Below are 20,494 nucleotides of genomic sequence, written 5' to 3'. Positions count from 1 at the left end.
TAACGAAGATCACAAGAGACTTTTAAGCCTATGATTAATTCAATTCATTTAAAATACCTGTAGAGATATGGGGGCGCCTCCATTTCAAGAGTTATAAAAGTTCTCAATCGATACATGCTTAAGCTGTTTTTAAAAAAGTCTTACGGTTGTTGTGTGCGTGCGCGTGCGTGTGACCGAACAGCATTAATTACATAATGAATATTTAAATTCTTCAGGGAATACAGCAAGCTTTCCTTGCAGCTCAGGTCCAGGCTGAAAGAGCTTCTCCTTCTTACTGTGACTCGAGCGTCGAGCCGCGTGCCAGTTATCGGTGTCCACGCGCGTGGAAGCTTCCTGAAGACATGGGGGTCTATTTATTCACTGCTGCCTCCTTTGTTAAAGAGAAAGCCGAGTGAGGGGAAGAGTAATAATCGGAAACTGTCGGTGAAGCGGTGACTGGAATACTAGGCACAATTACAGGAGGACAGGAGAGGCACCTGATGGAAAACAGCGTAAGTGACCCCGAAAGAAACGCCGTCGCCCCTCGGCCCCAAATCTGATGGGACTGCTCCGCGCATCGCGCCCCCGGTGGACGTCTACGCCCGGGACACTTCCACGTGGCTTCTTTACCAGGCGCCTTCTCCACGGACTCCGCACACTCCCCGATGCTCACCGGCTATTCTCACAGGTCCAAACTCCACTCCTCCACAGTCTTCCTCATCTGCTCCTTAGGATGTCTGCGGCACTCAGAGCCCACGTCACAGCACCGTGGGCTGGACGTGCATTTCCCTCTAGCTTATCACATGCGGCCACCGGCTGGCAGCCCTCGGGGGCACCCCGGGCAGCACCTGGCTCAGAGCGGGCACATGGAAGCATTTGGAGGATGCATGAAGTTCTGTCCCCTCCCTGCCTCGGAACAATGGGTTGGAGCCCTCGCGCATCCTTTCGGTGTGAGAGTCAGGTCCATTTGGACTTGTGAGCCCCTCAGGACCCCCAGCCGGGGGTGGTGCTGTGGAAGAAAGGCTTTGCAAACGCACGCTGTCTGATTGTGCCACTCACTGCAAGGATGTCTGCAGCCTGGAGGGGTTATAAGAAGACAGGAGCTATGGTCCGCACCGCACATCCGAGGGCGCGGGCGCCTCAGCATGAGGTCAGGAGAGCAAATCTGCATTTCTGTCACTAGGACACACACCCGGTTGTTCAGATGTGATGGGAATCTCACTTGCTAACGTGGCAAATTCTCCCCTCGGCAGGAGGGCCTGAGTCTGCTGGTTGCCTGCAGCAGAAACTGGCAGAACTTGGGCATCCCGGGCATAGCTGTCAGCAAAGGAACAAAGGTGAAGGCGAATTTGGAGGAGGGAGGACCTCGGGCTCGGCCCTCCTCAGGGCTTTTATCAGGAAAGAAGGGGGATGGTCATGGGCCACAGCCGGGAGATGGTGTGCACCGTCCTGGGGCTTGGCGACCCGGGACTAGCTGTCTTCCCTCCCTGCACTTGCTAGCAAGACGACCTCACCGCGTCGGCTCCAGGTTGCTTCCTGTGAGCCCTTAGGAGCTTCTTAGGCTCCAATGCTGTTTGAGTGACAATCTGTGATAGCCACCAATAACTGCAGGGCCAATGGGATAGAGCCTCCCCGTGTCTCCGCCTTATGTGTAAGGTGCACATACACACACATACACTCTCCCTCTCTTTCACATACACACTCACACACAACCACATTTTACACTTTTTCCTTATTAAAAACCAGAAGTACATCTTTGATATGTTCCACCAAGGAGGGCGCAACATCTTGCTAAAAATGCATAACCTCAATCAAGTCAGGAAAAAACATCAGATAAACCCACGCTGAGGGACATCCTACGAAATATTTGACAGTATTCTTTGAAACGGTCAAGGTCATGGAAGACACAAAAGACGGAGAAAAGACTGAGGCACCCTCACAGATTGGAGGGGACTCAGGAGACATGACAAGAAAATGCAGTGTGGGATCTGGGCTAGAATAAAAGAGCAAAATTAAAAAAAAAAGTCTTTAAATTCATCAATGGCATTGCATCAATGTTAATTTCCTGGTTTCAACGATTGAACTATGATGATTTAAAATGTTAACCTTAGGGGTGAAAGCCATATGGAAACTTCATGTACTATTTTTGTAATTTGTCTGCAAGGCTAAAATGATTTCGATATAATAAGCTGCAGGTATTGCGAAGGTTGGTTAAAATAGGATTTATGTTGATATGAAGACAAATAAGAGTGTGAATTAAGTGCTCTGAACAATGCCTGGTACATATTTAGTACTTAACAACTATTAATTGTTATTTAGAAATAATCTGAAATAGAGGTTTAACGTACCACAAGTAAGCCTGGCACAGATCACTCTGTTTACCCACTAGAAGCTGACACAGTTAAGTCTGGGTGTCTGTTTTTACTGGGTTCTCACATCATCATACTGGTGTAGTTAGTGGATTTTATTACTTTTCAAGAGCCAGTACTTAGGACGTGAGAGGTTCGAGGCTTGTGTCTCTCTAGGAGCCAGGCTGACTTCCAGGTGCTCAGGTCCACTTTGGGGTCCTTGATTGAAAATCAGTGTGAAAGCCCTAGCCAGTTTGGCTCAGTGGTTAGAGCACTGGCCCTCAGACTGAAGGGCCTTGGGTTCGAGTCTGACCAAGGGCATGTACCTTGATTGCAGGCTCGATCCCTGGCCCCGGTTGGGTTGCTCGTGGGAGGCAGCCAATCGATGTATCTCTCTCACATCAATGTTTTTCTCTCTCTCTCTCCCTCCCCCCCCACACTCTGTCTGAAAAGCAATGGAAAAAATATCCTCCAGTGAGGATTTAAAAACAAAAAAAGAAAATCGGTGTGCGAGAAGCTGATTTGGCTTGAACGCTCTTGATAGAGAAAGTATCACTCTCCTGCTACGGTTATAGGTGGTATTAACATTTCCCATTTATTGCACTGATTCTAGTTTTTTAAAAAATTTTTGATTTGAAATCTATCTATGCGATCATGCTGAGCTGACTTAAAGGAATATTTTAGGTAAATCATAAAAAGGGCGGCCCATGAATTTGGCAAAAATTGCAAAAGGTGGTACTTGAAAGAGGGAAGCCTGGGAAAGAAGGGCTTAGGAGGAAACAGGAAGGACAGTGTTATTAATGAGGGAGCTTAACCTGCATCCATCCCAGAAACACCAAGGAAGAAACATCCTTGGCGCAAAGAGGTAGACGCTTACTCCTAGCACTGTCCGGCCAAGAATAAAGCGGGAAACAAGGAGAAAGCAATTTAATTCTTTAAACGCTCCAATTTTGTCAACCGTATGCACCCACAGCTAAATTGAAATGTGCAAGTTCAAAGGCCGATTTCAGGAACGGCTCCCGAGGATGCAGGAGTAACTACTCTTAACAGCCACTCGATATTTGTTTCACGAGGATCAATTAGACACCGTGGCTAATGCACACTCGGAGTGCGCACAGGTGGTGAATGCAAAACACACCGAGAGGCTTTTTAAGCAGCTAAGTGCACACCCCATTACAGATCCATAACGCAGAGCGGCCGCGCTGCAAATGGATTCGGAGCCGAGGCTTCTTAAATGGCCGGGGTACTTAGGGCTGAAAGGCCAGTAACTGGATGTGCAGCCGGAACACACACGGTTTTTAGGATTAATAATGCATCGATGTGTGTCGGTGTTAATATACATTTACAGCTCACAGCCCACGCGGCTGAGCTCTCAGCCCATCTGCGGGCCACACATAAAAGGACTGTTCTGTCCCGTCTCTCATCGACGCCTTCACTCACTCCCAGGGAAATTAGATTATGCAAGAACAGCCATTCAAATGATACTGAGGTTTGCTCTCCGTTAAAGCCTTCGCCAGGAAAAGCACTCAGCGTGGTGACGGAGGACACCGTCCACCTTCCTCCATCAGGGCCCCTCTGAGCCCGAACTCCGGGCCCCACTTGGGGATGTGTCCCCAGGACACTGGGCAGCCTGTGCTAAGGTGAGAAACGGCCACGCTCTCTTTTCTCTTTGTCTCTGACAAGTTAACCAAGCCCTCCACATTACTGCGTGCCAATTAGGAATGCGTCCTACGCACATGCAAACAGATTCAGCCACTTCAAGTACAGAAAAGTCCCATTCACTTATCAGCCGGCATTCAGTGAGCCCTGGAAATATCTTGAATACGTGAAATACGATTTCCCCGAGCAAACTGCGGTGCGCGTGGGAAAGAGGCGTGGCACCATTTGGCATTTCCAGCAGCTATATTAATAATGGCCTTGCTCTCAGAACCTCAGGGAAGGACGGTCTTTAAATGAAGAGCACATAAGGATAATAAAAAAGTTATATAAATGTATAAGTAAATAGAATAGAATACGCATAAGTTAAAAAGTGATAAACAATACATCCTTTGAGGACTCAAAGGGTTCTGCTGAGGGCTTTGGGTGTGTGATAGATTACCATGATCGTGACGAACTTAGGAAGGGACTCCCCCCTTTCCCAGAGAAGGAAACCAAAGTGCAAAAAATGTTTGATCACTTGCTCGGGGTCATAGAGATACTCAGTGGCAGAGCTGGGACTGGACCCCGGGAACGCCTCAGTGAGCACGGGCTCACAACTGATCCACCACTGTTTTTCAGGCTGGGATATGATGAACTATTGGTGGGTAAGGGAATCAGTATAGTTACAACCAGTATTTTTTAAAAAATGAAATAGAGCACAACAGAAAAGAAACAGAGAAAAGTGTTGCTTTGTGAAAGTTTTCTTTCAGTTTTTTAGTTGTATTTATCTAGCCTATGCATGTGAGTGTGCACCGCACCTAAAAAGCATGAGCAGCTCTGCTCTCCACTACACTTGTGTCTGATTGTGCCACTTGAAGGTCACGCTCAAGGTCTCCTGCAAGCTAGGTATGCAGCCCCTAAGTCCCCTGTCCTTAGGAGAGTCATTTTCTTTCTTATATTACCATTCCCCCAAGAATCCCAGGGCCCCAGCCATCCTGTGCAAAGCAGTGTAGATAAATTAATAATACAATTTAAAACCAATTCCACCAAGATAAATAGCACTTCCCAGATTAAGAGCATAGCTGGCCAGAATGAATGAAATTTACTAACCCTGAGATGCTTAATCTTCCATTACACAGAAGCTAATGATTATAAGAAAGGAGTGATGGTAATTCACTTCTGCGTTTACAGGAAACCCAACCATCTCATTTTTAGCAAATCTTTCTTCTCAGCGCACCTTGGTGCCAAGGATAACTGCCCTGCTCCTATAGGTGTGTTGGCCAGTTGTCATATATCAAAGCCTACTCGTTGCCAAAAGGGTTAGCACTTCTAGCATGCCTGGGCCTACGAGATGTCCCCGCGGACTTTGTCGGGGAGGCTTCTTGGATGCCCCCGCTCTCCTCCCTCCTAGAAGCCTACGCTCTGCTTTCCAACCACAGCAGGGAAGCAGGGGCAAGTACCTTTGGCACAGTCTGCTCCAAGGAATCCCGGGAAGCAGTGGCACACCCCGGACACGCATTCGCCGTTCCCGTGGCAGTTACGTGGACAGTCCTGCACAGAATCTGAAAGAGAGAAACTTAGCAGTTACCTTTTTCTCTGCCTGCTGGCGAAGCAATTTAATAATCAGCCACCTACCATTTTAAAGACCAGTGACAGTAACCTCAGGGGACCAGGAGGGAGGAGCATAAGTGAGTGAAGGACGGTGGTGGGGACCAGGGCAACTTGGACAATGCATGGAAGGAGCCACCGCCGTCCATATAACTGCCCCGGGCAGGAATGCAGGGCTAGTTTTGCTGTGACTTTGGCTTTTTCAGAAGAAGCTACTTATCTGGATAGAAACCCCCAAATTTCCCGTGTTTGAATGTTGACAAGTTTTAAACACTGTGAGCCCCCACTGCCCCGTGTCATCCTGCCCAGCTGAGAGCTGGGCTGACAGTGGGGCGTCAGTGTGGCCTCAGGTATAGAGGGCGATTCTCCTAATGACAGGGGTTTGTAGAGTAAAAATATTCCCCACTGTAAGGGATTTTAACAAGGGAAAACCCCACATATGTCAGGCTGATCAATTTGGGCAGGATTTTGGGGTTTGTTAAGTAGTAGGTTTGGGGTTATACAAAAGTCCCTTTATGCCTAGCTGGTGTGGGTCTTATTTTTCATGAAGATCTATTAGTTCACGTTTGTTCTACGCGCACAGCGGTCCGATTTCATGATTTATCTTTCCATCTGCACTCTTAAGTGACACCTTCAAAGGGCTCATTTGGAACTTTTTCATGCTGATTTGGATCTGTACAGAAACATACATATTCTTTTAAAATTATTATTATCCTCATTTTACCTTAAATGAAAATAAATAGACTTTCATGTTCCCAAACAAAACATAGGGGCTCCTGTGCCCCAAATTTGACATGATACAGGCCTTGGGGACATTGACCAGGCGACGCTGCACAAAAGATCCTAAAGTCTAATTGTTGCTACTGGAGTCACCGGGAAAGGCAAAGGAGGTTTCTCTTTTAAACTGAAATGCCCATTTACTCCCACTCTGGACTGAAAAACCAAACCACGTGGTGGGGCTTTCTACAGTGTCTCCCTTCTCAGCTCTTGTAGTCCACATGGATATGTTCGATTTTATTCTGGGAATGATGGGAACCAATGAAAAGTGCTAAACGTAGGAACGGCATTATTTGGCTTGTATTTTAAGAAATCACTCCTACAGCAAGGTAGAAATTGCTTCTCATGGGGTATCTGGGTCTGGGGACGCTTTGGTGGAAACTGATATCGCTGAGGCCAAAGGTCCCCTTTCTGAAACCAAACAACTTCTGAGGTAAAGCAGTGAAGGCCGGGGAGCTCTTTGGCACCAGTCTCGTGCAAAAGGCCTGAGGTCTCCACATGGGCTCTCGCTGGGCTGGAAGGCCTGCCTTGCCCTTTAACTTAGGCATCTATTCTTGCGTCTCAGTTTAGAAAACATTTAGCTCCTGAGTGTCTTCCTTCCTCCCTTCCTTCAATCTGCGTTTTGTACCTGTCCTCAGTGTTCCTATAATTCCTTTAATTGCCTCTTTACATGCCTGTCTTCTCTCAGCTCCCTGAGGAAGGCACCAGATCGGAGTTGCTCACTTAGTAAACCTCCAAGCTTGGAGCACAGAGAGTCCTCGGTACACAGCTGTGAGAATGGGCGCGTGATCGTGCGTGTGTGCACATGTGCATGCACGTGTACATAGGAGAGTGGAAGTGGGAGTTTGCACATGCGTCCACCAGCCTCCCTGAATCCTCACTGTGCTTTGCCTCTCTGTTGTCCCCTGAGATGACTCATTTCTGAAAGCAGGCCGCTTCTCTCCAAAACGCATCACAAGACTTCCCTGAGTCAAAGGTATATTTAGTGTGACCGCTGGTTGACACCCGTCTAACATTTTTCCTCCTGTTTCCTATTGCCTGGCTGCCCTTGATGGGGAACGTTCTCATAATAGGTATGTGTGGGAGAACCTCTGAACCAAATAAAACACTGTTCTTTCCCCCGTATTTCGGGCCAATCACTATCATTGCTCTATCAAGGTGTCTGCCCAACTATCAGGCCGATTACCTTTGACTTTCTCTTTGACCTACAGTCCAGATGAGAGCATCCCTCTGGGGAGAATTGCTAATCCCAGCTCTGACGGCCAGGCGGGTGAGGGTAATGGCCTGCGGGCAGGGCATCCCACGACCGCAACATCTGGGTCTACGTGGATAAAGGAGTTGGGGGCAGAAGCCGTTATTAGATAGTCTGGCCCCCAGAAACCTTGCTGTGCAAGGGGAATGGGATTTCTTTAGCTGGAATTCAAAGCAATCCAGTGGTTAAGAGCACAGGCTCTGGAGAGTTCGAATCCTGACTCCACCTCTTACCAACTGTGTGAGACCTTGGGCAAGTTGTTGAACTCTGGGTCTTGGGTTTCTCAACTGGAACACTGAGTATTGGCGATACCTCTCATTAGCGAGGCCATGGGCGGATGGAGCTAGTCCCCACAAAGGGCCCAGTCCAGGGGCTGGTACAAGGTCAATGCTCTCTAAATGTGTCGTAGTAGTTGTTTTTGTTATTAACCTTTCACTAAGCACTTGTAGACTCCACTAAGCCAGTGGCTGTGTGTGGTTTGTGCTGTCAGGTGTGAGTTCAAACACAACGTGACAAAAAGATATTTCCCCTCATGTTCTTAAGCTAAAGATTGTTTTTTTCAATCTCAACACCTCAAACTAGTGCCAAGTTGTTTCCGGGGTCTTCCGTTTTGAGCTGGTTTCCATCCTTTTGCATTTTCCCCATGGGCACCGAACCCGATGATGGAAATCTCTCCTGACTGTGGGCGACTGCTCCAGGGGCTTTGGTCATACAAAGTTTATGATGTTACTTTAGGGCAGGGGTTGGCATAGGTTTTCTGGAAAGGGACAGATAGTAAATGTTTGGGTTCTGTGGGCCAAACTGTCACTGTTGCAACTACTCTGTTGTTTTAGCTGCCAAAGACAATATATAAAGATCAACATGGCTGTGCTCCAATAAAACTTTATTTATAAAAACAGGCAGTGGGCCAGACTTGGCCTGTGGGCTCTGATGTGCTAACCCCTGCTTTGGAGCAGTTGGCTGCCCTGATAGGGCCGACCCTCAGAAGGAGGGTGAATTTCAATCCCCTCTGACTTTGTGTCATTCTGAGGGGTGGCCACTGATGAAGGATTTCAGACTGGCTAATATAGATCTTCTAAGAATCAGGGAAGCCCCTCAGAGAAATCGGGAGGCCGACAGAAAAGTTCTTCAAATGCAGTCAGTAGAACAACAGCGGTACAAGACGTACCCCATCACCAGCTCTTATTTAGGGACTACCAGCTCCATCTCTGGCATGTTCCTTACATGATGTCACATCATCCGCCCTTCAGGGACTTGTTCGCTACTTTTCCACGGATGAAATTGAGGCTCAGGAGGCAAGTGACCTTTCCAGGGAGGATGTGGGAAAGACAAGCTGGGATTTAATCCTGGATCGACCAGCCTTTCCTCATGAAGCCACCTTCGCTAGACTTCTCCAGTGAACCTGAGATCCACAACCAGACGCTGTTGGGACAACCAGGTGCTGCAGAAAGGCAATGGACAAAGCCCAGAAGCCCATGCCGTTTCTACCATGTTCACATCCCAGGAGCTTGCGGGACTCAGTTGTCTGAACCTCAGTTTATTCCTCTGTGAAATGGGTCTACAATCTGCTCCGATTCAGCAAGGTTCTACCCAGGACCACTTATTACCATTAGTAAGAAGGTTAAAACCTCATGACAAAATAAATTTCATGAAAATATCGGTAACTCATTTGATTGTAAAAATCCTTAGCGTTTGATTTAGAAAGCTTCATGAAATCTTCTCAAACTAATGGCCCTCGTAGGCATTTGTAGGCACATATAAGAAGAAAATTTGGATAAGGCCTTAGCTTTTCCTTTGATAGCTAATAAAAAGCAGGGCTAAAACATGCCAAAAATGACAAGTGCTTAATTAAAGCATTTTGATATTTACCTACTTGGGAACAAAGTTATGACTTTTCTCTTATGTCTATATCTTTTCCTGATTTATTTTTAAAGGTTTTTTTTTTTTTTTTTTTAAAGCTCTCTGTTTTGAGCTTTCCTCAATTATTATGAGAAATTGAGCTGATGTGAATGGTCAACATTTATTGTCTCTACCACACGTTTTGAGATTTATATGTTTAATCTTATTGAATCTTCACCACAGCCCTGTGAGGTGGGCTCTAGTTAGTTCTGTCCATCATGAGGAAACTGAGGCTTCCAAGGGTCCAGTGATCTGCCTACGCTGTGTGGCCAGGACCTGGGCCAGTTGGTCTGACCCAAGGTCTTCACCACGACTGAACCCTTGGGACTCATGGTGAATCTTTCATGAGTTAGGCAGCGTTCATATTTTAATCAGGGCTCATTTTAGGTGGGTGGTTCTATGAGACCTAAATCAAGGGTTCTGCTTTGGTCTCCTACTCAGTAGGTACCATCTTGGAAGAAGTGCCTTGTACAGAGAAGCCCAAAACATTTCCATCCTTTCCTTCATGACGCATCACCTCAGAGACCCCACACCTACCTAAGACGACAGTGTTGAAGGAAACCATCTCTTTGTCCTTGCCATCATTGTAGAAGGCCAGGTGCCACAGGCCCACGTCCAGGTATTGCACAAACACGGCCTCGTTTTGCACCAGGGTCTGAATGCTCCGGCGCTCCCGGGGCGACTCGACCACACTCCACTTCTCCTTCCCGTCCAGGCGCTCCATGAAGTCATACTGGGCAAAGGAGAGAGTGACAAGTGTGACACTGGGTGCAGACAGGGTCCCAGGACCTGCCCCTTCCCCGCCCACTCATCAGTTACCTGGGAAATACTTTCCAGTACATTTTACTATGAGCTCATCCAGTAAAACAGGAGTCACAAATGTTACACTAAGAACAACTGCCATTTACTCTGCTTATAATTATTGCTAATAGTTTTATTACTAATAGTCGCAATCTCTTTTCTATAGTTATGAAATCCAAAAAGCTTTAAAACCCAAAGTTTTAATTTTTCCTTCATTGCCATCATGGTCTTCTTCCTCCATCCCCTCCCCATCTGTCATCTCTTTCTCCATCTGCAAAACTGTGAAAATTACAGTATCGACATTATAGGACTGTTCTGAGGAGTAAGGTACGTAGAGCAGTGCTTGGCACAGAACAGACACAAAATACATATTAGATTCTTGCATCACCATCTCATTGATTCTTGCAAAACCCCGTAAGATATGTGCAATGTGTATCTTATTTTACACACAACAACACAGGTTCAGAGAAGTCATGCAACTTGTTAAAAGTCACACAGCAACTAAGTGGCCAAGCAAACATTTGGACCTAGATCTGTTCGGCTGCAACGTCCATGCCCTTGCTGTACCTGGCCTCGGACAAAACCGGCAATTAAGCAGCAAACTCTGTTTCAGTGGAAACCAGGTTTAGAACTGGAAGCCATCAGTGAGAGATGAGTGCTCAGCAAAGCTACCAGGATGGCGGATGGGGAGAGCAAGTGTGACTCAAGAGAGGCCTGCCGTAGAGAACAGCGGAATCCTGCGGTGGGCAAGTGGGAGCCACTGAAGATCCCGGAGCAGTGACTGACGCCATAAAAGGAATGTTTGGAGGCATTTGTTTGTAGTCAGGATATGAGATGTTCTAGAGGGCGAATGAAACGGAGCAGGGAGACCAGTCGGAAAGGAACTGAGGAAACCCAAGCGTGAGGTGGCCTGGCTCTCCCCACAGTGAATGGAGAGAGGGGACAACTTTGGAGGAACATTTCTAAGGCAGAGAGGACAGCGCTTGACAATGGGCTGGACAGACAAGATGAAGGAAAAGGCCAAGAGGACACCAATGTTTCTTTCTTGTCGACAAGAAATTCGGTAAGACGCGGGTAGAACAGGACTCATCTTGCAAACTCTTTCAAAATCCTGGCAACAGGAAAGTCATTTGCACGGTGACTTTCAGAAGACATTCAAAGTGCAGATCTTTAGCAGATAAAAACCACCACTGTGGGATTCGGCTCCGTCTCACCACTTCCCCGCCATAAAAAGGGTTTTGTAGGTTACAGACATCACCTGGAACCCCTTTCACAAACTTCATAGAACGAAACTCCAGGAATGGACTAATGGCACTTCCCATCATCAGAATCGCCGGTTTCTCCCATCTGAAATGTGATCATTGACAATGAAAGAGCCTATAATCTTAAGTACAAAGGCTTTGCCACGAGACAAGCCTGGGTTTGAATTCTGCCGCTGCCATCTGCTACTGTTTGAAGTTGGGCAAACCTTCTTTTACCTTCCCCTGGTTTGCTTGCGAGGTAACAATGACACCCCCCTTTCCGGGGTGTTACAAGGGTGATGTGAGATAATGCTCTGGGCAGTGCCTGGGGGATAACAGCCATTTCATTAAGTACCTCGTGAGTAGGAGTCACTTACTTGCAAATCGTAATCACAGAAGAGAAGCTCAGGACCCTAGTTCTTACATCTGGGGGGCTGGATAGTCACTGCCGAGGGAGTGGAAATCTCCCCCGTTCCTCAGGAAACCAGCGTTTGTATTTAGCTTCCCTCCAGCCCATATCCCACTGGTCAAGGCTGCCTTTAAGGGACAAAACAAATGATGTGAAGTGATATGACAAAGCGATGCTGCTTTCGGAGGCCTCTGGAACCAAAACATTCGTTCCTTAGCAACCCCGTAAATGTCCGAGTACCAAGACCCGCGCCTGCAAATTGCTGTCAGCCGGAGGAATGAGCGTAACCTCCTCGGGGCCGAGGTGCGAGAATATACTTGATTTGGGGTCCAGGATATCACCCCCATGAGGAAAAGTTGGGGGAAGGTGATTACTTGTGTGGGTCATTGCTCACTATTAATTTGGGCATCAGTCATCTCTTGTTGGACTGGCTGACCGGCCAAGGGGCACAGAAGTGGCTTAGGGCTCAAGGCAGTGCTCGCTGTCCAACCAATCCAATTACCCCGGGAAGAGGCATTTGTCAGAGGAGAGAGGGGACATTCATTTTGGCTGGCTCCGCAGCGTCCCGCCGCTGAAGCACGCGGGGCAGGTTTCATTTAGGAAGAGTCCGAGAGCCGGGGGCTCCCACAGAGCACGGGGACGCGGGGTGTGAGGATGCGGTGGCTGAGGAGTCTCTAGCCTGTGTCCTTTCATTGTTTTTTTTCCAAATCACTTATCACCCTCTGAAACGATACAATTAGTTTTCACGTCTATCGTCAGCCTCCTCAGAAGAATGGAAACTCGGGGAGCATGGGGATGTCGTCTGCATGGTGCAGCGGTTACGAGTGGGGACTTCGGAGCTAGGCTGCCTGGGTTAGGACCTGAGCTCGGCCAGTTACTCCTGTGACACTTGCAAAGGCCATTTGAATTCTCTGAGCCTCGGTCTCCTTACCTTTAAAATGGGGCTAACAGTCGTGTCTACATCAAACCACTGCTAAGCATGCCTTAAAAGTTTCTGCTATCAAGGCTATAAATTCACTGCTGCATCTAACTGATCTCCACCAGCAGGGGCTGGTCAAGAAATATTTGTTAAATATCAAGCAAATAGAATACTGAATTTTGCAAATGATTTCCACTGAGAAGAAACTATATTGGAAGTTATTCAAGGGTCTGTCTCTAATAACAAAGACCCGTTCTCTAGCTTTCTAATTTCTCATGGGCTTTCTTGAATGGGAGAGAAAAGGGTGGGGTTGCAGTCGGCAAGTGGGGCTCATGCACCGCCCAGTGCAGAACACGCCTGTGGTGAGGCCCGTGGCCCTAGGTGTTTGTGCATTCCTGTAAGTCCTCAGGTTTTGAGAGGGGACTTCCTAAGGCCATTACTGCTTCACTTTTCCAATTCCGGGTGGGATGACAGACGAAGCAGGCTTTCTTCCTTTGGACCCTCTTGGCTTTTTCTCGCCTTCCTTCCCTTCCACCTTTGACTCTGCTCCTTCGTGACCACTGTGGCAGCGATTGCTGGTCATTGTCCATATGAGTTCTCGCTCCTTTCCAGGCTCCTTGTCACCAGGGAGCATGTGACGGTGCTCCAGTTAATGGGACGTAAGCTGTGGGACACACTCATTTCAATGTCCTGTGCAGTCTCCTACAGGGCACCGCAAATGCCCAAGATGTTGGCGCTACAAGAGAGGAGTGGCCTGGACCCTAGAATCAACACTTGGAGGAGAGCCTGAAATTGTAACACAAGCGAGCAAGGAGCACTGATTAAAGCAAGCCACTGAAACGTTGGAGCTTATTTGCTATTTCAGCAGAGCCTTCCCAGATATTGACCTCACTCCCCGAGATCAGACTAAGTCCCAGCATCTTTTCCGTTCCTTACCGGGTGGTCGGGGAGAATCCCCCAGGAAGGCATGGCAGCCTCTTCTGTTGGTCGAGTTCCAACCTATTAGGTGTGGGGTGTCTGTTTCGCCCAGTTTGCCCAGGAGTGCCCTAGTTTACCCCTCCTGTTCCCCCTTTCACTCTCTCAAGTGCTCTAGTTGGGAAGCTATAGTTACTCTACCCACAGGTTAACAGGTAACAAGTAGTATCACGTAGCATCATCATCCACGCAGCTGTAACTGGGGGAAGGGTTGGAGGCTAGAAACAGGAGGCGGGTCCACCCAGCCAAACGCAGACACGACCTCCCGGGCAGGGGGAGCAGGCGCTCGGTGAGAAGCTGGTTTGCATGGAGGCCATCTGGTCCAGGGGAGCCTCAGCTCGCTCGGATTCCTAGACGGCAGCCCGGCCAGCTTGCCCGGCAGCCTGGCTGACACTCAAACGAGGCCATTTTCCAAAAGCTCAGGCCCTGGCCAGAGTTCCTTCTTTATGCCCCAGCACTAGGGATTGATCACTCGGGCTTAGTACCAGGGACATCTGCCTCCTCTGTTCCAGAACCCCATCGCGCTCAGCCCTGGATACGGGACGCTTGGGGGACGGCGCTGTGCTTGGGTGACTAAGAAGGTTGCTCCATAGTACATTCTCCCTAATAGAGGTGCAGAAGCCCTGGAAGGGGATTAGGAGGCACGTGACCAAGTCCCAGGAGGGGATGTATGCGTGCTCGGACTGGCTGCGGGGGGAAGTCTGCCTCTCAAGGCAGCCCGTCTCTCTTGACTTGGCGATAAAGTCACTCAGAGGGTGACAGCCAACAACTCCAAATGCACACTCCTTCCCCCCCAAAGTTCTCTTCCTTTCCTTGGCCTTTGAAAAATTACCCCTGCTGGCCTGCATCGTGAGGGCTGTGCCTTGGAGTCATCAGTCATACCCGAAAGTGGCATGAAAATGCAACTTCTATGAGCGCTCGAGAGGCAGAGAAATAAACCACAGCAAATATTTGATCCAATTATAAATCTCCCCCACTTCTTGGCAGGGACCGGGGAGGAATGGTAATTAAGATAACTTAGTGGGTTTCCAGAGGAGCTGGGAGAGAGAGCAGAGGGGGCTGGACCGGTGAGCGGGGCCTGTCACCTTCCCAGAAGGAAAGGTGCCCACAGGCAGGGCCGTGCGGCAGAGAGATGCTTCTGGAAGCTGCTCCGATACACACCTGCCAAAGAGGGCAGGTTAAACACGGACTCATCACCTTTCAGGAGGATGCTATTCCTGTGCCCAGGACCCTGGGAGAGGGGAACAATAACTTGACTGCTATTTGGAGCATCTGCTGGGGAGGCTCAGAGTGGACAGGAAAAGCAATAAATGCTGGCATTTCCCACGGAGGCTGGATGTGGATTCTGCCTCGGATGGCGGGGCACTCTCAGCTGTTGGTAGGTTTGCAGGGAGCAAGGACTGCTGCTTGAAGCCACATGGCCACGGGGCCTCTGGGTGCATCCGGTGGTGACAGGCAGTGGCAGGTCACTCATGTGAACTTCTTTCTGCCTCCGGTCAGGCCCATGGCAAAGTGCACCCAGCTGATTCCTCATTAAAGCTCAGCGCAATTTTTGTCTCTCCTTCACAAAGGCTGAATGCTGAGGGAAGCGGGGAAGGATGAGGGAGGGGGCAGAGACGTGCCCCAGTGGGGGCTGGCTTCCCTTGGCGTGGCCCCCTGTCGTTTCCAGGGCTCCACACTCAGCCTGCCTACCTTAGTGGGTCACGTAACGAGATGCTGATCGGCCCAGGTTCAGGGGCTACCGGGACCACTCATCTACCAGTGATGAGGACGAGCCCCTAAGCTTCGGGACAGGACATAGCTCCTGTATTTGTAGATTGCGACAACTCATTGTGTCAGGCTCCACAGATAAGCAACAAGCAGGCAGAGAGGGTCCTATCACAGGTCCCTAAAATGAGGAATTCTCCATTCTTTCACGACATGACCTCTCTCAGCAGTGGAAAAGTAATGAGCAAAGTTAAGAAAACTTGATTTTTCCCCCCTGGGCATTGCTATGTGCCAGGCAAGTGGCAAATGCTGACACCTGTTATCTCACTTCATTCTCCCAGAAACCGTATTGTCAACCCCATTTCTCTGGAGAGAACCATGGCTGCTAGAGACGTTAAGTGGTGTAGCCATGCCATTGACCATGGTTGGTGGCCAAGCGAGGACTGGAACTTGGATTTGCATGAGTCTTAACAACAACGAGAGGCTTTCTCAAGTTTTCCAAGAACCCGGCCGTGGCTGCCAGCATCCCTGGCGGCTGGCCTGGTTGGCAGGTGTCCTCAGATGCCTCTAAGCAGAGAAAGGGAGGAAGGCAGAGCTCAGAAGTGCTAGGGTCAGACTTGAGCAGAAGCAGGTGGGGCATCTGAGGACAGGGAAACATCCAAGTGAAGTAGGCAGGAAAGGATGCCAGGGAAGGCCTAGAGGGCTTTGCTGGGTGTTGGCTGCACCTGATCTTTTTGTCAACCTCCAAATCCCCTCCCGGCGTTCCAGCCACACTGCTCTCCCCTCTCTTCCTGGAACATGCAAAGCCCATCCAGGCCTCAGGGCCTTGGCACGAGCTATTCCCTCTGCCCGGCCTGCTCTTCCTCCCGATCTTCTTACAGTGGCCTGCTTCTTGTCATCCCTGACCTGCATAAACATCATGACCTCAGAAAGACCCCCCTGACCACCCATTCTAAAACGCCTGTCACTTCTCCTTTTTCCATGCTCAACAAAAACTCACCACTCTGGGAAAAAAACCCACCTTCTAATTTATAGTCCACACCCCTCTTCTTGAATGAATGAAAAACATTTAGGCCCAAAGGCAATAACACCTGGACAGAAGTCTATACCAACACAGCAGGATTTTGGCGAACTACCGAGAGGACAGGACCTCTTTAGGAAAAATTTTTGGGAGATTTTAGTAAACACTGTGCGGTTTTCCTGTGTTTTTGTTTGCTAACTGCTCAGATAACACAACGAGGTCACATTTCACAAGAGCTGGGCGCTGTTCTAAGTGATTCACATGCACTACCTTCTGTGATGCTTATAATAGCCCTGCTCACCCTGAATCTCTATCCCCACTTCCCATGTGAGGAAGCTGAGGCAGGAGGAGGCTACCGAAGTTGCTCAGGAGTTGGTAAGTAGTGGAGCTTGGGTAACACCTCCCCTAGGAAGCCGTCCTGAAGCCGCATACAGATTAGATCTGGTGGCCTATTGTTACGCTCTCCAATCTCCTATACTCGGCTCCTTAGCAACAGGAATGGCTAACACTGATGAGCTAGCTGTGCACCGGACAGGAACGATCTCTGTACATGATACATGGTATTAGCTCCAAGAAACATGCAACAGCACAGCGCTAGCTGGGTACATGACGTCCACCCTCTCCCATCCCAGGGAGAGCTGTTCTGGGGCTGGACACGGCTGGATGCACTGTGCGTGGTGTCCCAGGAGAGGCCCCCCAACCCCCTGCCACCTCACATATTTATAAAAGGATGGAGAGGGGACAGGACTCACTGGACTGAGTCGGAAGGCCCCGGTCTCTGCGATCTGGATTAGAGTCTTCGGGAGGACCGGCTAAATGTCAGTCTTCCTGTCAGCGCTGGTTTCAGCCAGAGGCCGAGCCGTCCTCCCCGCAGAGGCCGCGGGTTGCTAGGTTACCTGCGAGCGAGCTGTGCGGGCTGTGAGCCAGTCCGACTGATTGACTGATCTCCATGGGGTGCTTTCTATCTGCTGGGCATTATCACATTTATTCTCACAACAACCTGACGAGCTATGGTCCTCATTTTGATGGCAAAACTCATCACAGGCGTTCTGCTGCTAAGTAGCAACGGTATGATTCAAACTCAGAGCAGGCTTATTCTAGAGTCAGTGCTGGCCTTCCTCCCAGTGCTGCGTGTCACGCCCGACCATGCTGCCGTCACTCATCGGGTCCCCATCGCCTCCGGGCCAGAGCTGATGCCTCTCGTCTCTGTATCCCCAGGCCTTCAGGGACTGTTTGCTGAGTGCGTGAACGAACTGATGTTATATTCCGTCTTCCCACAAGGCCACGCCCTTGTCATGCCGCTTTTGATCCAGCCCAGGAGAAGATGCCGAAGGTACTGCTCCAAAGACCCCGGGAGCCACAGCGTAGGGGCCAAGTTCAATGACCCCGATGAGCACCTCGAGGCCGTTCCAAGATGCACCAAAGCTCCACCACGAGACCGGGATGATGGAGGTTTTACCTCTCAGTGCCTCGCTAATGTGATTTCTTATTTACTGCACATTCCCATCGAATTGTCCTCAGCCGATGGTTTATCAAAAAGGTCACATTTGGCTCCTCGCCCTCCCAAGATCAATAGGAGGGTCTTATTGTGGCTGGTTGTGAACATAAATCAAATATATCACCGAGGAGAGGGAGCAACCTGGGAATGTATCCAGTCAATAAGTGATTTCCCGAGCACCACAGAGGGATGCATCCCAGGCGCTGGCCGGCTTCTCCCAAAGCCCAACCCCAGCCTTTCGCCAGACAGTCTTGTGACCTTGGGCAAGTTATTTTGACGCCCTGAGTCCCTGCTCTCTTATCCCCAACATGAGGATAATAAAAGTACCCACCTCTGAGGGTCACTATGAGTCTGGCCCAGCTCGGGGTTAGCACTCAATCGCTGTGAGCTATTCTTACAGTTATTATTATTGTTATAAAACTTGACACATTGTAACTCCTTGGAGCTAGCAATTCTACCCTTAAGAAGTCGTCATAAGGAAATTATTTAAAAATACACGAATGTACACCTGCAAGAATGTTTACTGTAGAGGGATTGTAATGTTGAAAAAAGAGTTGGTTAAAGAAAATTTTAATCTATACAATGAAGTATTTTTGAGGCATTTAAACTGAGTTCGTGGAAGAATACTCAGATTTAGAAAGATGCTCCCTACCTCTTATTAAGCGAAGAATCAGGATAAAAATAGTATGTGTGGTATGGTCCTGTAGTTGTTAAAATGCTTAGAATATGTGAGCAGAACACTGGAAAATATGCTAAAAAATGTCAATGCTTTCTTTCCCCCCATCATCATCACATATTGCTTTCACAATGAGAAAAACACAAATAAAAGTTACCTTTAAAATAACAATTGAAATCTGTTTTGTGTGTTTGGGGGCTTGTGGGGCTTGCATGATGGGTGCTTTGAAAAGCATGCTAATAATACCTTGTATCATTTCTACATGCTAGCACCTTCTAAGTGCTTTATAAAGATTATCTCACATTTCACAACAATGCTTGAGTGTACAATAGTATTAGCCCCGTTTTACAGCTGAGGTAACTGAGGCACAGAGAGGCTGCCTGACTTGTCCAAGGTCACATAGCTTGGAGGTTCTGGAAGTTGAAATTCAAGGCCAGATAGGCCGGACTGGTCCACACTCTTGTGCCTAAGCTTGTTTGTGCCTGAACAGCTGCACAGGTATTCCACAGAATGTTTATTTAAACTGTAGCTTGATTTGTGTATTTATTGTAAATATATTTTAAAATGTATTTAAATCTCCACACTGACTTGGTATATACAATAAGGTCTAGTTAGCTGACGTTACTTGGAATTCATAAAAGGCCACTTAAGATGAATGTTTTTAACAAACAAGGATGTTTGATGAGGGCTTTATCTTGAAAAATAAAACTAATGATGAAAACATTAAAAAAAAAAATCTCATATGTAGGAAAATTCAGGTTATATCTGCAGCTCTGCTCTAACTGTGTCAGAGCAAACACTAAGTTTTCATACACACACAAAAATGTGACAACCAACAATTCATTGTCTCTCAGCTTCATCGATTGCAAAATACATCCTGCTTTCAGAGATGTCAGAGACCAGCCTCGCGTGCACCTCAGGATCGATGAACTACCTGAGAGCAACACAGCAGCCCCCCAGCGGGACGGGCGCAGCAGGACCAGAGGGGACGTTTCTGTAAGCACAGTGGACGCGTCTCAAACTTCCCAGGACCGCTCTTTACACGGCCACAATCTCCCTCTTGGAGGGGCCTCTTGTCACCTTGGTTCCCTCCCTCCGCCGCAGCATTTCGGGGTGCTTCCTTGGCCAGGCCCCCATTCACCCAGGCCCCCCTCTGTGAAGCAGGCCTCCGTCCTCGCTTACACGGGCCTTGCTGAAGCTCCTGTCTGGGCCTGAGTTGCCAGGTCACTTCGCCAGTGAGGGCGTTTACGCTGGGCTGCAGGAAGCTCCTGGAAATACCGGCCGCAGAGAGGAGACAAAGGACCCGTCTGGCTGCTGTGTCCAGTACATACCAGCTCTGTGACCCTAGCCTCTGCCTCGGCTTCCTCCCTCCTAGGGCTGTTGGGAAGATCACTCCTGTGAAATGGTCCTTGGCACCCTGTCGCCCTCGAGTAACACTGACTATGACGATTGTGACTAGTGCTACATGGGGAGGGATCTCAGAGTAGAGAACATTTTCTATTACTGATCCGATGGTGAATGAGTATTTTTGTCTTATAACGACGCTTGCTTCCCTACAGAACATCCTTCCTGAGAGGGGCTTCGGTGAGCATTTCAAAGCCATTCATTTTTGTGAAGACCTTGGAACAAACCTTTTGTTAATATCTCTAAGCGCAGGTTTGAACGTAACTCTGCTGTTTATTAGGAAGCTTAAAGATGGGCACTGGCCTTTGAATGCTGGTGGATGTGCATCTGCTCAGGTAAAGC

General features: G+C 48.6%; 1 protein-coding gene across 1 annotated transcript in view; it reads right to left on the bottom strand.

Annotated features, from left to right (window-relative positions):
* Nucleotides 1-20,494, bottom strand: part of TENM2 (teneurin transmembrane protein 2) — a 258,817-nt gene that overhangs the window by 143,279 nt on the left and 95,044 nt on the right. Inside the window, exons 6-7 of the mRNA XM_087816191.1 lie at nucleotides 10,039-10,234; nucleotides 5,426-5,527 (exon numbers count right to left, since the gene is read on the bottom strand). Of these exons, the coding sequence (XP_087672317.1) occupies nucleotides 5,426-5,527; nucleotides 10,039-10,234 (298 nt within the window). The remainder of the gene's footprint in view (nucleotides 1-5,425; nucleotides 5,528-10,038; nucleotides 10,235-20,494) is intronic.

Source organism: Miniopterus natalensis, chromosome 4 (genome assembly GCF_054644295.1).
Source record: "Miniopterus natalensis isolate mMinNat1 chromosome 4, mMinNat1.hap1, whole genome shotgun sequence".
Taxonomy (NCBI): Eukaryota; Metazoa; Chordata; class Mammalia; order Chiroptera; family Miniopteridae; genus Miniopterus; species Miniopterus natalensis.
This window is presented reverse-complemented; position numbering and strand designations above follow the sequence as displayed.